Genomic DNA, 15,700 nt, shown 5'->3' on the forward strand with positions numbered 1-15,700 from the left:
AAAGGATTATAAATCATGCTGCTATAAAGACACATGCACATATATGTTTATTGCAGCACTATTCACAATAGCAAAGACTTGGAATCAACCCAAAAGTCCATCAGTGACAGACTGGATTAAGAAAATGTGGCACATATACACCATGGAATACTATACAGCCATAAAAACGGATGAGTTCGTGTCCTTTGTAGGGACATGGATGCAGCTGGAAACCATCATTCTCAGCAAACTATCGCAAGAACAGAAAACGAAACACTGCATGTTCTCACTCATAGGTAGGAATTGAACAATGAGATCACTTGAACTCTGGAAGGGGAACATCACACACTGGGGCCTATTATGGGGGGGGAGGGATGGCACTGGGAGTTATACCTGATGTAAATGACGAGTTGATGGGTACTTACGAATTGGTGGGTGCAGCACACCAACATGGCACAAGTATACATATGTAACAAACCTGCATATTGTGCACATGTTCTCTAGAACTTAAAGTATAATTAAAAAAAAAAAAGAAAACAAACAAAAAAAAGAGAATCCCATTACATCCAATGACATAAATAGGACGAAAGTAAGTATATGGGAAAAGATATATCATACAAGCAGTAACCAAAAGAGGGCTGGAGTGGCTATGCTAATATCAAGCAAAATAGACTTTAAAATAAAAGTTGTTACTAGAGGAAAAGGAAGATATTTTATAATGATGATAAAAGTTTTAATCTATCAAAAATATGAAACATTATAAGCATATATGTACCTAATAACACAGACCCCAAAAATATAGGAAGAAAGAATTAAAGAGAGAAATAAATAATTCAATAATAATTATTGGAGACTTTAAACCCTGATTTCAATAAAGGTATAACAAGATAGAAGGTCACCATGAGTATAGAATATTTCAACAACAACATAAACCAGTCAGACCTAAGCCCCAATTATAGAACACAACACCCAAAACAGCAGAATATTTTTCTCAAGTATACATGGATCACCTTTCAGGATAAACAATATGTAAGCCCACAAAACAAGTCTCAAAAAATATAAGGGGATCGAGATTGTACAAAGTATTTTATCTGTCTGCAGTGGAATAAAATATGAAATTAATAACATCGGTAAATTTCAGATATTCACAAATTTGCAAAAATTAAACTACATACTCCTAAACAACCAATAGGCAAAAGAAAAAAATCACAAAGGAAATTAAAAAATATTTTGAGATAAATGATAACGAAGATATATGTACACACATGGTCATGTAGAAATGAACACCAGCTTATCACATGGTTCAGGTGCACTAGCTTGCATTGTTGATTGCACAGTTTTAGAGAGACGTGGTGATGACCCTATTTTGCCACTTCCAGAGACCAGACGTACTGTGCAATTAACCAGAAAACACTGATTTATAAAGCATGAAAATAAGAATCTCTTCTGAGCTTATAACTAAACGTATCTAAACTATAATAAACACTAAATTCCAAGGACTTGATATGGTTTGGATCTGCATCCCCACCCAAATCTTATCTCGAATTGTAATCCCTACATGTCAGGGGAGGGACCATGTGGGATGTCATTGGATCATGGGGGAGGGTCCCCCCATGCTGTTCTCAAGATAGTGAGCGAGTTCTCATGAGAGCAGATGGTTTTAAATTGTAGCACTTCCCCATTTGCTCAAACCCTCCATCCTGCAGCCTTGTGAAGAAGGTGCCTGCTTCCCCTTTGTCTTCCACCATGATTGAAAGTTTCCTGAGGCTTTCTAGCCATGCTTCCTGTTAGGCCTGCAAAACTGTGAGTCAATTAAACTTCTTTCCTTTATAATTACTCAGTCTCAGGTAGTATTCTTTATAGCGGTGAGAGAATGGACTAATACAGGACTACAGCTGTGCCTAAACAGGCTTCATCAAAAATAATAATAAAAAAGCTACTCCAAAAGATGAACAATGGCTACCTCTGCCATATGGGAGGGTTTAGATGGGCTACCTTCTCAAGTTGGGAACACAATCCTGTACATACGTGCTTACCAGTGCCACACCATAGATTACAAGTCAGCACGGGAAACCCAATCAGAGACTATAAGATGTCCCTCAATAAATAATTAGCTGCACAGCTTCAATAAGTTTGCTTACCTGACAGCCTAATATCTCTTTCAGGGACTAACTTTACAGCTGAAGTCACAATCTTCTAGGGGTGGTCACCAATCAATGATTAGGCAATGCGGTTGTAGTCAAGACCATACACTTCTCAGAAAGGCCACCAGCCAATGACTGAGCAAGTCGAGGGTAAAATGGCTTAGAAAGTCCCATAAAAGGGACCCCTCCTCCAAGCAATCTTTGCTTCAGAGCTCCAAATTGGACTAGCAAAGACTTTGTGAGATCTGCCCAAAAGACAAGAGGGAGAAATTGGTTATGTATAATTGTTAAGTTCTTACATGACATGCGAAATAATATATTATTTGAAGGTAGACTGTGATTAAGTAGAGATTACATTGTAAACTTTAGGGCAACCACAAAAAGTTCACTAAAAGAGATACACATAATTAGGCAGCAATGAAGATAAAATGGAATAATAGAAAAATGAGTGCCTATTCACAATAGCAAAGACATGGAATCAACCCAAATGCCCATCAATGATAGACTATACAAATAAAATGTGGTACATATACACCATGGAACACTATTCAGCCATAAGAAGGAATGAGATAATGTCCTTTGAAGTGATATGAATGAAGCTGCAAGCCATTATCCTCAGCAAACTAATGCAGGAACAGGAAACCAAACATCACATGTTGTCACTCATAAGTGGGAGCTGAACAGTGAAAACACAGGGAGGGGAACAACATACAATGGGGCCTGTCGGTGGGGCAAGGGAAAGACAGCAATAGGAAAAATAGCTAATGCATGCTGGGTTTAATACCCAGAAAGCTGGGTGGGAGCCTGAGGGCCATCAACACATGCATTTCATCAGAACAAAGAGGTACGCATCAAACCTGGAACAAAGAAATATATTGTCTCACAAGACAATAAGCCCAGCACAGGCTGTGAGGGCTCTTTATCTCCCAAGAAGAAAATGTTGCAGGTACAAGGCCCATCTTATGCAACTGAGCAGGTTGGTCAACAGACAGGACATGACTGCCTTTACCAACAATATTAAAAGGGGAATGTATCATTATTGAGATTTATCTCAGAAATTCAATATTCTCAAATCAATCTCTGTAATTAACTGCATCAACAGACTAAAGGAAAATGCATTTGATCATATTCAAATGATTAAAAAGTTTTTATGATAAAAAGTCTAGACAAGTCGAATTAAAAAAGAAATAATTCAACTTGATATAGGACATGAGAAAAAAAAGAGGAAACCTCTACAGTTAGCATCATACTTAACGATGAAGGACTGGATAAAAAGCTCGGATGTCAATTCCGACCAATCCTACCAATATCTCTGTGAAGGTCCAGACCAATGTAATAAAGCAAGAACAAGATATTAAAGACATTCCAACAGGAAAAGAAAAAAATGAAACCATCTCTATCTGCAGATGACACTGATCGTATTTCTCCCTTTTCACACTGTTATAAAAAAAATACCCAAGACTGGGTAATTTAGACAGGAAAGAAGTTTAATTGATTAGTAGTTCCATGTGGCTGGGGAGGCCTCAGAAAACTTACAATCATGGCAGAAGGGGAAGCAAGCATGTCCGTCTTCACAAGGTGGCAGGGAAGAGAAGTGCAGTGTGAAGGGGGAAGAGCCCCTTATAAAACAATCAGATCTTGTGAAAACTCAGTCAGTACCATGAGAACAGCATGCAACTGCAGGCCCAATACCACCTGGAAACCACCAAGGCTTGGGCCTTGCACTCTCTGAAGCAATGGCCTGAGTTGTACATTGGCCCCTTTTAGCCATGGCTGGGATGCAGGGCACCAAGTTTTGAGACTGCACAAAGCAGCAAGTCCCTAGGCCTGGCACACGAAACCATTTTTTTTTTTTCCTTAGACCTCAAGCCAATCAGGAGTCCTGAATTCCTAGCCTTCCCAATTCTAGGAACCCCCTGCCCCTGGTAGGGAGGAAAGCATCTGATGTCAAAAAGACTCAAGGATATCATGGACCTTCCATATGGGTACAGGACTGCAGGACACCCATCAGCCTCCAAAAGACCTCTCCACTGCCTTTCAGTTGCTAGCTTCTCAGACTCATAGGCCCAGGGGAATTACAATGGGGCTGCCGCTGGCCTGGGAAGAGCAAAAACTGTGGGGCCTTGCACGTAGCAGGAAAAGACTGGAAGGAGACTCAAGACCATGACAACTCCTTTCTGTGAGGGGCCCTAAGAGGGCAAATAGGTAATGATGGAGGGTGCCAAGTGAGAGGAATGTAACGAAGGGACGGTTGTGAAATTTGAGGAGAGAGGCGGTGAGGTCAGGAAGGAGATGTGGGGTCCTCAGGAGGGTGTTGAATAGGGAGAGGGCACGGGGTCAAGGGGTGTGGTGCATGGGGTCTGCAGAGGATGTGGGGTCAGGAAAGGGTCTTAGGATTTCAGGTGTGGAGACACACAATGAGGTCCCAGGAGTAGAGCCCATTGAAGTGGAGGCTCTGTTCTATCTGCAATCTTGGTCCACACCCCTTAAGATTAACCAGAGAAACACGTAGAGGACAAAAAGATAGTGAATGTGGACACAGCAGTGAAGATGCCAGTGGCCACAGAAAACACTGTTTCTTCCATGTTCTCGCCGGGGAGCGCTGCGGTGTTTGATGGAAGGTACAGCAGTAGGAGTGGTGTCAACTTTGACCTGCCAGAGCAGACGAACAGTACTTGAAGGAAACGCTAGAGTCAGAAGCCATGTAAAAGCTTCCAAATGCACGTGTGTCAGGGTCAGCAGAGGCAGGAGGTGCCAGCAACCCAGACCCCATGACTCCTTCTGTGGGGATCAGTCAGGTGGCCTTGGCATTGGTCAGACAGGAAGTGAGGTGGGTTAGGACTGAGAACTACCAGGAGTCAGCAGGGCACCACCAGTTTGGATCCTGGGTCTGGAAGAAGACCATATCTGAAGCAGCGCCCCTCCTCCCTCGGATTTGCCCAGGTCACCCCTAGGAGGCCATCCCATTCTTCTCCTGCCATCTCAGGAAAGTACATCACAGTGGAGGGCATAAGCTGACCCAGCACCCCCAACCAATTATCATCCCATGCGTGACTTTACACACAGATACTTTCCTACACACAAAGACCAATTCAAAGCTGCTTATCACTATCCCTTAAGTGAATCTTTAAGGAGCCTAATGTGACAGGGCCTCAGGTCAGGCCCACTTGATCAAATCCAGCACCTTCTGAATGACCACCAGGGCACACCCAGAATCTGCCTGGAGGAAGCCCAAGCCCTGCCCTGACTGCTTTTTCTCTACTTCACCTTTCTCTCCTCTTCAAGGAAATAAATTTGCTTATGCTGAGGGTCACTTGTCACCAGGCTGACTTATTTCTTCCACTCTGTCCTACAACAGTGCTTGTGGACTCCAGGCAATGCTCCTCCAACCGCACCACCTAGGGACTAGTTAAGAACCAGCATCTCAGGCCCCACTCAGCCCTAAGGAGTGAGAATCTACATATCAACAAGATCCACAGGAGACTCCTGTGCATGTCCCCATGTGCTAATCCAGATGTGGTGTTTCTTCTTTGTGCCTCTGCCTCAGGGAATCTGTGACTCACTGAATTCAAGGTCCTCTGTTCGTTAGTCAGGTGGAATCAGGCAGGATGTCCTGACTGGATCCTTTTCAGAATCTTCCACCAATGAAACCATACCACATAGCAAGAGCTGCTTTCCACTTTCTGAAGTGGATGCACTTTTTTGCAATTTAACATTCCCAGCAACAATGTATGAGGGCTCTAATTTCTCTACAACCTTGTCAACACATTATTATCTGTCATTTTTGTTGTAGCCATTGTAGTTAGTATGAAGTGGTATCTCATTTAGGTTTTGACTCGCATTTCCCTAGTAACTAATGAAGTTGAGCATCCTTTCATGTTATTTTGGCCATTTGTAGGTAGGTATTCTTTAGGGAAATTTCTATTCATATTATTTGCTCATTTTTGATGGTTTGTCTTTATATTGTGGTATTGTAAATGTTCCTTATATATTCTGGATACAACTTTCTTATCTGATACACAGCTTGCAAATATTTTCTCTCAGTCTGTGGGTTGTCTCTCTGTCTAGAGGAGCCTTTTAGAGCACAAAACGTTTTTTTGTGTGTGTTTTTTTTTGTTTGTTTTTTGTTTTTGTTTGTTTGTTTTTTACTTTAGGGAAATCTAGTTTATCAATTTGTGATTTTGTGGGGGAAAACTATGCTATAAATTGGAGGGAAAAATGCAACTGAGCAGCAGTATGAGCTCAAGGAAGAAATTTTTCGACAGTTGAAATTGTCACATTATTTTTAGTGTGAATGATCCAGTAAAGAGCAAGGATTAGCTAATAAAAGAGAAAAAATGAGACAATTTCAAGAGAAAAATGCTTGAGAAAGAGTCTGTTCTAGGCGCTTAGATAGTGCTGGAAAGCTTTGCCTTTTGTCAGAAAATAAATGACAGAGAATGCAGGATATTGGTGGCATCAGAGGTGGGATAAAGAGTGAACTGCCATCAAATAGTTTTCATTTGCCTTATAAGAAGGTGGAAAATTGGCCAGGTGTGGGGGCTCACGCCTGTAATCTTAACATTTGGGAGTCCAAGGTGGGCAGATCACCTGAGGTCAGGAGTTCGAGACCAGCCTGATTAACATGGCGAAACCCCATCCCTACTAAAATGCAAAAGGTAGTCGGGTGTGATGCTGGGCATCTGTAATCCCACCTACTAGGGAGGCTGAGGCAGGAGAATTGCTTGAACCCAGGAGGTGAAGGTTCCAATGAGCCAAGATCATGCCATTGCACTCCAGCCTGGGCAACAAGAGTGACACTTTGTCAAAATAAAATAAAAAAAAGAAAAGAAAGAAAAAAGAAAGAAAGAAATGAAAGAAGAAAGAAAGAAAGAAAGAAAGAAAGAAAGAAAGAAAGAAAGAAAGAAAGAAAGAAAGAAAGAAGAAGGAAGGAAGGAAAGAAGGAAGGAAGGAAGGAAGGAAGGAAGGAAAGAAAGAAAAGAAAGAAAGAAAGAAAGAAAGAAAGAAAGAAAGAAAGAAAAGAAAGAAAGAAAGAAAGAGAAAGAAAGAAAAGGAAAGGAAGGAAGGAAGGAAGGAAGGAAAATCATCAGATACTGTTGAAGGCTAGAGTGTTTTGGAGATTTGAGAAGATTTGAAATAGATTTTTTGCAGAGTGAGAAAGTGAATTCACTAGAGGAATTAAGCAAGTTGTCTCAAATACTTCAAAGGACATCATAAAAAATTGAAAAGGCAACCCACAGAATGGGAGAAAACATATGTTAATCATATGGAATAAGGATCTAATATCCAGAATATTGAGAGAACAGTCACATTTTAACAATTAAAATACATATAACCCAATTTAAAATGGGCAAAGGATTTGAATAGACAGTTCTTCAAAGAAGATACATAAATGCCCAATAAGCACATGAAAAGATGCTCAACATCGTTAGTCATCAGGGAAACACAAATCAAAATCACAATGAGATACCACTTTACATACACTAGAATGGCAAAAATAAAAACGGCAGACAATAATAATATCTCTAAGGATATGCAGAAATTAGAATCCTCATACATTACTGCTAGAAATATAAAATGATGCAGCTGCTATGAAAAACATTTTGGCAGTTCCTGAGAAAGTTAAGAATGGAGTGTTACTTTATGACCCAGCCATTCCATTCCTAGACCCACACCCAAAATAATTGAAAGGAAATAATCAAACACTTGTACATTAATGCACATAGACGCATTATTCATAATATCAAAAGGTGGAAATAACCCAAATGTCCATCAAGAGATGAATGGATAAACAAAATGTATATACATTTGTTCATCCTTAAGAAAATGAAGTGCTGATACATACTATCACATGAATGAAGTTTAAAAATAGTATGGTAAGTGAAAGAAGACAAACACACACAAAAAGCTACATGTTGTTTGATTACATTATTATGAAGTTCCAAGAATAGGAAAATCTATGGACAAAAAGTAGATTAATTCCTGCCAAGATCTAGAAGAAGAGGGAATGGGAAGTGATGGTTAATGAGGAGGTGTTTTCTCTTGGGGATAATGAAAATGTTCTGGAATTTGATATGGCACAACTTATTAATAGTTAAGAATAGTGAAAATTACTGAATCATACTTTTGAAGTGGTAAATTTATGGTATGTGTATTTTTTTAAAAAGAAAGCAAACTGACAACCCACAGAATTGTGGTGGAGAATAGGAAAGAGCATCAGTAGAGAGCCTTTTTGGGGTGCAGCCCTACTGAGCTCATAAAAGCGAGGAGGGGGCAGGAACTCTGATATAACACTCCCACATGATGGACCTCACTCTACACACAGGTAGAGACAGATCACCATTGGGAGACTTTGAAGGTGATAGCAAAAACAAAGCCTAAACCCAGCTAAACTACTGAAGAAATTGACCACACACTTCCCTCACACACAAACTTACAACCTAGCTGAAGAAGACACATTCCAATTTACGTGCATTAACATTATTTACCTCAGCCTCTACTGTTCTTTTACACATAAGGACTGGCATTCAATAAAAATTATAAAATACAAAAAAATTAATAACTAGTAACTCATTTTCATGAAGAAAAGCAATAAACAGACCTGGACTCAGAAATGACCTAACTGCTGACTATACTACAAAGTTACTTGGAAAGAATTGTGATTAATGTGTGTATGAGTCCATTTTCACACTGCCGATAAAGACATACTCGAGAGTGGGAAGATTACAAAGAAGTTTAAGGGACTTACAGTTCCACATGACTGGGGAAGCCTCACAATCATGGTGGAAGGCAAGGAGGAGCAAGTCACATCTTACATGGATGGCAGCAAGCAAAAAGAGAGAGAGCTTGTGCAGGGAAACTCCCCTTCATAGAACCATCAGATCTCATGAGACTTATTCACTATCACGAGAACAGCAGGGGAAACACCTGACCTCATGATTCAATTACCTCCCACCAGGTCCCTCTCACAACACATGGGAATTCAAGATGAGATTTGGGTGGGGACACAACCAAACCATATCAACATGTTAAAGAATATAGTGGAAAAACTGAACAATATGTATGAAGACAGGTATCAAGAAAATCATGAATCACTGCACACACTTGTTAAAATAATCGATTGGGAAGCCATAAGACTGAAGCAGCTCTAGCACCCTGAGTTCCTGTGTAAACAAACGGAAACTTTACTCAATGCAAATGGAAAAATGAAACAAATTTTACCAAAGTTGGCCAACTAACCTCTAACAGGGGCTTTGCCAATTGGAAACCACCAAATAACCACTAACTAGGGGCTTTAAGACTACTGCTTCACTTTTTTTTTTTTTTGAGACAGGGTCTCACTCTGGTGCCCAAGCTGTTGTGCAGTGTTGTGATCATAGCTCACTGCAACCTATGCCTCTCAGGTTCATGTGATTCTCATGCCTTAGCCACCTGAATAGCCACGATTACAGGTGTGTGTCACCACACCCAGGTGATTTTTTATTTTTAGTAGAGATGAGGTTTTGCCATGTTGGCCAGGCTGGTCTCGAACTCCTGACCTCAAGTGATGTGTCCACCTCAACCTCGTAACATGCTAGGATTACAGGCATGAGCCACTATGCCCGGCCCTACTGCTCCATCTAAACCAAAAAAATATTTTCTTTTCCTTGCTTCTGCATGCATATCATAAAAGTTCTGCCCTCATGCCCTTTTGGTGAAGCCCTGGATCACCTGTGGTTTTATGCTGCCCAATTCATGAATTGCTGTTTGCTGAGATAAACTCTTTACAATTTTAATTTTTCTAAGTTTATCTTGTAACACAACTATTTTCAGTTTACTGTACACGTTGAAACAAATAACTGATCTCTGAGTGATGAGAGATGGAAAATAAAGTGAGCCCTAAAATTTCCTTAGCTTACTGCCTGGAGGACAGAGTACACAGCAGGAAAGCCTTGATATTTTTTGAGTTGAGGAGGTAGAATTGGGAGGACAGAGAGACTAAAAATTGCAGAACAAAATAATGAAGAGGAGAAAGTCATATAGAGAGAAATCTCCAGAGCTTACACGGGTATGAGGATAGTTCTTGTTTCCTCTATTCAGAGTGAAAAACCTTATAAAGCACGGGACATCAGCTAAAAATCTTAAGAGGGTTTTGTCCAGGTTATGAGGCATTATAAGCTATAGACTAAAAACTGCTCTGATCTCACCTAAAAAGTTAAGAGCAAGACTTGAAAAAAATGCTACTATTTTCAAGAAACTTACCTATGCTGAAGAATAAATTCCAATAATATTTTATGGAAATACAAAAATATCCAGCACTCAACAAAGTAAAACTCACAATGTCTTCCATCCAATCACAATGATCAATTTTGTAAAAAAGCAGAAATTGTGATCAATAATGAGGATAAAACACACACATGACAACGATAATAGAGATTGTAGGCAAAGACAATTAAAAAATTCTGAATGTATATGAGAACCACAAAGCAGAGGGGAAAATGAGGGATAAAAAATACTTAAGGAAATAATGAAAAGTTTCCAGGTTTGATAAAAACCATAAACCCCAAAGTCTAATAAACTAAAAAAAAATCGCAAGAACAATAAACGTGTATAGAGGTATACCAAGGCACTTGATAATCAAATTGTTTAAAATCACTGAGATTTTAAGAAGAAATCACAAGAAACTTTTAAAAGTAACCAGAGATACAAATTATGTACATTACCTACAAAGGAACAAAGATAAGGATGACAGCAGATTTCTTGTGAAAGATAATGAAAGCCAGAGGAGAGTACTATCTTTACATATTGAAGGAAACAAATACTAAAGACGTAAATTTCTATATTGATGAAAATATATTCCAGGAATAAAGATGAAACCCTTTTGTTTCATCTTTATGAATGTTTCAATTTGATGAATTATAATTCATCAAAATTATAATGAATTTATCACCAACATATGTGCACTAGAAGAAATGTTAAAGCAAGTGCTCCAGGCAGATGGAAAGTGATGCCAGAGAAAAATCGGGATCTATACAAAGGAATCAAGAGCCCTAGAAGGTGCAACTGCATGCAAAGTATAAAACGTATTTTCCTTATTATGTAATGTCTTCACAGCAAAGTGACTGTTTAAAGTAACAGTACTTAAAGTACTTAAAGGTATTAAGTTAAAAAATAGCAATGTATGATGTGGCTGACAACATATGTAAATGCAAAATGTATGCTTAGAATAGACCATAGGATGAGAAGGGGAAAATGGAAGTATACTGTTGGTTTTTATGTATCTGACTATTATAAGTGCCAATGGGTAGAGCTGAATAGAGATGACTGTTTTCCTCATTGCACATGAGGCATATTAATAAGGTGAGCCTGCACATAACAGACATTTTTTAAAAACACTCATCATTTATTATGTGAACAGAGAGAGTGCTGTGAACTCCAGACAATTACTCTTTAATATTCCTTAAATGAGAAACTCTTACAGAAAGAACTTTACCTTGTTTTCTTAAAGGAAATTAAGAGACATAGCTCTAATAAATTTTGGTTGATATGAAGCCATCTGAACATCAGTCAAGGGGATTGTGTACCATGTGCGGAAGCAGAGGCAACAGGTAAAAGTAAAATGAGTCAAGATCCTTGTTCTTGTTGAGCATGCTTGTACATGGTCTAAGAATACTCTCAAAAGAAGGAAATACAGTGAAAATGCCCATAATGCTGTTTGGTGATGATAGGTTGTAGCAGGGGCCTCTTTTCCAGAGGAGAGGCTGAAGCAGGGCTAGGAATGAGGTTAGAGACAGAGATTGGGGCCAATACTAAGGAAGATCCTTGCAAAATTCTAAGAGGGATAGTGGATTGAAGGGAGGGAGGGAGGGTAAAACAGTCCCATTTTGAGAATAGAGAAAGATAAATACGTAGAAGAACAGTGTGTGCCTATGTGTGTTTAGGTCAGGGGTAGGACAATGAAGAAATGGGTAAACAAGAGGTGACATGGTGAGGTATGCTGATGATACAGAGATTGGGGGCTATCAGTTGTTGGCAGGGCTGGAGAGCCAGGAGGCAAAATTGGGATTCAGTGCATTGGGCAGAATGGCATCCACATAGATTTGTGCCTGTGCAGGGGCATGAGGAAGCCCACCTTTGAGGAAGGTCTTCTAGCACAGAGCTTTCCCAGTAGTGCAGGGACATCCCTAGTGTTCTGTAGCAGGTGAGGCATCAGGGCCCACTGCCTAAAGGAGGGAGAAAGGATGCTGGGTGAACGGACTCTGGGACTAGAGTGCTCACTTCAACCAGACTGCTCTGCCTTCTAATGTTCATAAATTGGGGTTCTATGGAAGGCTTCAGTTAAAATAAGGGATTCTATGTCTAAAATTTGGCAACCATAGTCTACTTGTGAGATATGGGATGCATCGTGGTGTCCTGGCATCCTCTACTTGTGCCTAATATTGCCTTCAGCCCTTTGCTTCACTAACTTTAGTTACTGCAAAGTTGCCAGCTGCCTACAACACACTAGATTAGAGGAGGTTTAACAAGGAAGTATGTACCATCTCCGTGGGTTTTCCATCTACCCTTCAAATATCTGCACTTTAAACCAATCCTCTATTCCAGACATTATCTGCTGACATGTAGACCCACTTTTGTAGTCACAGGACACAGGTTCTCTGTTGTGACAAGAACGCGGAAACCATGGGAAGCATTCTGAGCTGGGAACATCACCTGGATCATTTTTCATAGACCTTTATCTACAGTTACTGATTAATTGGTCCTGGGCATTCCCACTCCAGCTTACCCCTCCTTGCAGATGCACATTCCCTAACATTGCTCATTGGTATTCCTAGCCTGTATCAATGGTCAGCCACCAGTCATCAACTCCACTCGCATAGCACCCACCTCTATGAAGGGGGTCCACTGTACACAGGAAAAAATTTGTCAGCCTCCACTGGGGATCAAGACAGCTCCCTGCCCTGGGGAGAGTGCACAGGATTACTAGAGTGGTCAAGAGAATGACTTAGGCAGCCAGCTATACCCTTTCTGACAGGAGACAGGGAAATTTTAATGTAGGCTGATTGTATATGTATATATAGGTGTATATGTATATGTACATACATATATTCACTCCATGGTTCCTGACACTCTCATAGATCTTGTTATTTCCTAAGTGAGTAAAACAATAAGAATATCTTTCATTAAAATATTTGTCCTTTTGTCTTTGGTTCCTGAAGCAGCTTCAGAAGACCTTCAGAATAGTAAAGGTGGAAGACAGTCTTTTGTTATACTGTCAGAGTGCTTTAGGCCTCAGAAGCAGACCTCAGAAAACACCATCTTGCTCTCTAACTTTCTTTTGCCCCCCTTTCACCTTCTTCTTTTTCTCCCTAAGACAAGCTGTAGAAATGAAAAATATACTCATCTCCTCTCACCTGTCTTAGAGCTGGTCATAAATAAATTCTCTGACCTACCTTGTCTGATTGTAGGTCTTAAACTGCCATTTCAGAAGAGGTCCTGACCCATACCCTGGAGGACACAATGCTGCTCAGGGAGAACAGGAAGAATCTGAACAGACAGGCCTTGCTGGTTTCCTGACTCAGTCTCTTAGTATTAGGTTATATCTTTCTGTCCAATCATATTTCTACACATCTGTCCATGCTTTAATCATGCCTATCCAATGAAGTCTTAGTAAAAGGTCCAGGAGGACAGGATATTGAGAGCTTCTGAACAGCTGAATTCATGGAGGCTTGCAGAAAGGTGCATAAGAACTCATCCATGTGCCAGGAGAGTGCTGCACCCCAACTTCATGGGAACAGAAGCCCTTGTAGGGCAGACCCTCCAGAACTCGCCCCACGTACCTCTTCATATGGCTGTTTCATTGTGTCCTTTAAAATATCCTTTGTTATAAACCAGTAAACATAAATGTTTCCCTGAATTTTGTTAGCTTATCTAGCAAATCAAGCCTGAAGAAGGGGTCATGACAACCTGAAGTTGAAGCCAATCAGTTACAAGTTCCAGGGGCCTGGACTTTTGACTAGCATCTGAAGTGAGGGCACTGTTGTGGGACTGAGTCCTCAACCTGTGGATATGATGCTATCTCCAGATAGATGGCATCAGAATGGAATTGAATTAAAAGGCACCTAGCTGGTGTCTGTGTAGAATTGATTTCGTGCTTTTTGGTGAGGAGAAATCCCCATACATTCAGTCACAGAAGTCTTTGTTGATTGTTGTGGTGTGAAAGCAGATGAAAACAGGGATTTTTTTTCCTACATGGCTAAGTTGTCCAGCATGCCACTGGTGCATTCAGCTATCAGGCCTGCTCACTCACATCACATGGCCATGTCCAACTGGAGATGATGGTGTCCAGATTTCCCAAGCCTATTCCTGCTCATTGTCCTGTCCTCCCTTCTCCCTTTCCCCTTATCTCCCTCAGGTCCCTGACCCCACTGGGCTGAACTCTGGATTGAGAGCTCTGAGTGCCAGCCTGCCTGGGACTCTGTGGACTTGGTTGTGTGCACGGTCTCTCTGATGGACTCTGGCAGTTGCCCGCCCTTTCTTGGATCCTCCTAATGCCCCTCAAGAGCTGAGGGTGTCCTGTCTTCTCTCCTTCTCTGCCACCTGGTCAGTCTGACTGCATTAGTCCACTCTCGAGCTACTATAAAGAACTGGCAGAGACTGGGTAATTTATAAAGGAAAGAGATTTAATTGACACAAAGTTTCACAAAGCTAGAGAGGCCTCAGGAAACTTACAATCATGCAGGAGGGGAAACAAATATGTCCTTCTTCACATGGTGGCAGGAAGGAGAAGTGCTGAGCAAAAGGGGGAAAAGCCCCATATAAAACCATTAGACAACTCACTCACTATCACAAGAACAGCATGAGGGTAACCATTCCCGTGATTAAATTAACTCTCACCATATTCCTCCCGGGACACATGGGGATTATGGGAACTACAATTCAAGATGAGATTTTGGTGGGACTCAGCCAAATCATATCATTCTGCCCTCAGCCCCTCCCAAATCTCATGTCCTCACATTTCAAAACACAATCATGCCTTCTCAACAGTCTCCCAAAGTCTTAACTCCAGAATTAACCGAAAAGTACAACTTCAAAATCTCATTTGAGACAAGGCAAGTCCCTTCTGCCGATGAGCCTGTAAAATCAAAAGCAAGTTAGTTACTTCTTAGATACAGTGGGGTAAAGACACTCATTCCACCTGGGATAAATTGGCCAAAGCAAATGGGCTATAGGCCCCGTGCAAGTCCAAAATCCAATAGGTCAGTCATTAAACTTTAAATTTCCAAAATGATCTCCTCTGATTTCATGTCTCACATCTAGGTCACACTGATGCAAAAGGTGGTCTCCCACGGCCTTGGGCAGCTCTGCCCCTGTGGCATTGTAGGGAACAACCCCCTACTCAACTTCCCTCAAGGGCTGGCGCTGAGCGTCTGTGACTTTTCCACGTGCACAGTGCAAGTTGTCAGTGGATCTACCATTCTGGGGTGTGGCAGACTGTAGTTCTCTTCTCACAGCTCCACTAAGGAATACCCCAGTGGGGACACTGTGTGGAGGCTCCAACCCTACATATCCTTTCATCACTGCTTTAGCAGAGGTTCTCC

The 15,700-nt window shown here is 40.9% G+C and overlaps 1 protein-coding gene across 1 annotated transcript in view; it reads right to left on the reverse strand.

Moving 5' to 3' along the window:
• Nucleotides 1–13,613, reverse strand: part of LOC105540638 (melanoma-associated antigen 11) — a 32,789-nt gene extending 19,176 nt beyond the window's left edge. The window contains exons 1-2 of the mRNA XM_011981331.1: nucleotides 13,553–13,613; nucleotides 12,914–13,060 (exon numbers count right to left, since the gene is read on the reverse strand). Of these exons, the coding sequence (XP_011836721.1) occupies nucleotides 12,914–12,922 (9 nt within the window). The 5' untranslated portion in view covers nucleotides 12,923–13,060; nucleotides 13,553–13,613. The remainder of the gene's footprint in view (nucleotides 1–12,913; nucleotides 13,061–13,552) is intronic.
• Nucleotides 13,614–15,700: the final 2,087 nt, after the last annotated feature.

Source organism: Mandrillus leucophaeus, unplaced genomic scaffold, assembly GCF_000951045.1.
Source record: "Mandrillus leucophaeus isolate KB7577 unplaced genomic scaffold, Mleu.le_1.0 Scaffold2233, whole genome shotgun sequence".
NCBI classification, from domain to species: domain Eukaryota; kingdom Metazoa; phylum Chordata; class Mammalia; order Primates; family Cercopithecidae; genus Mandrillus; species Mandrillus leucophaeus.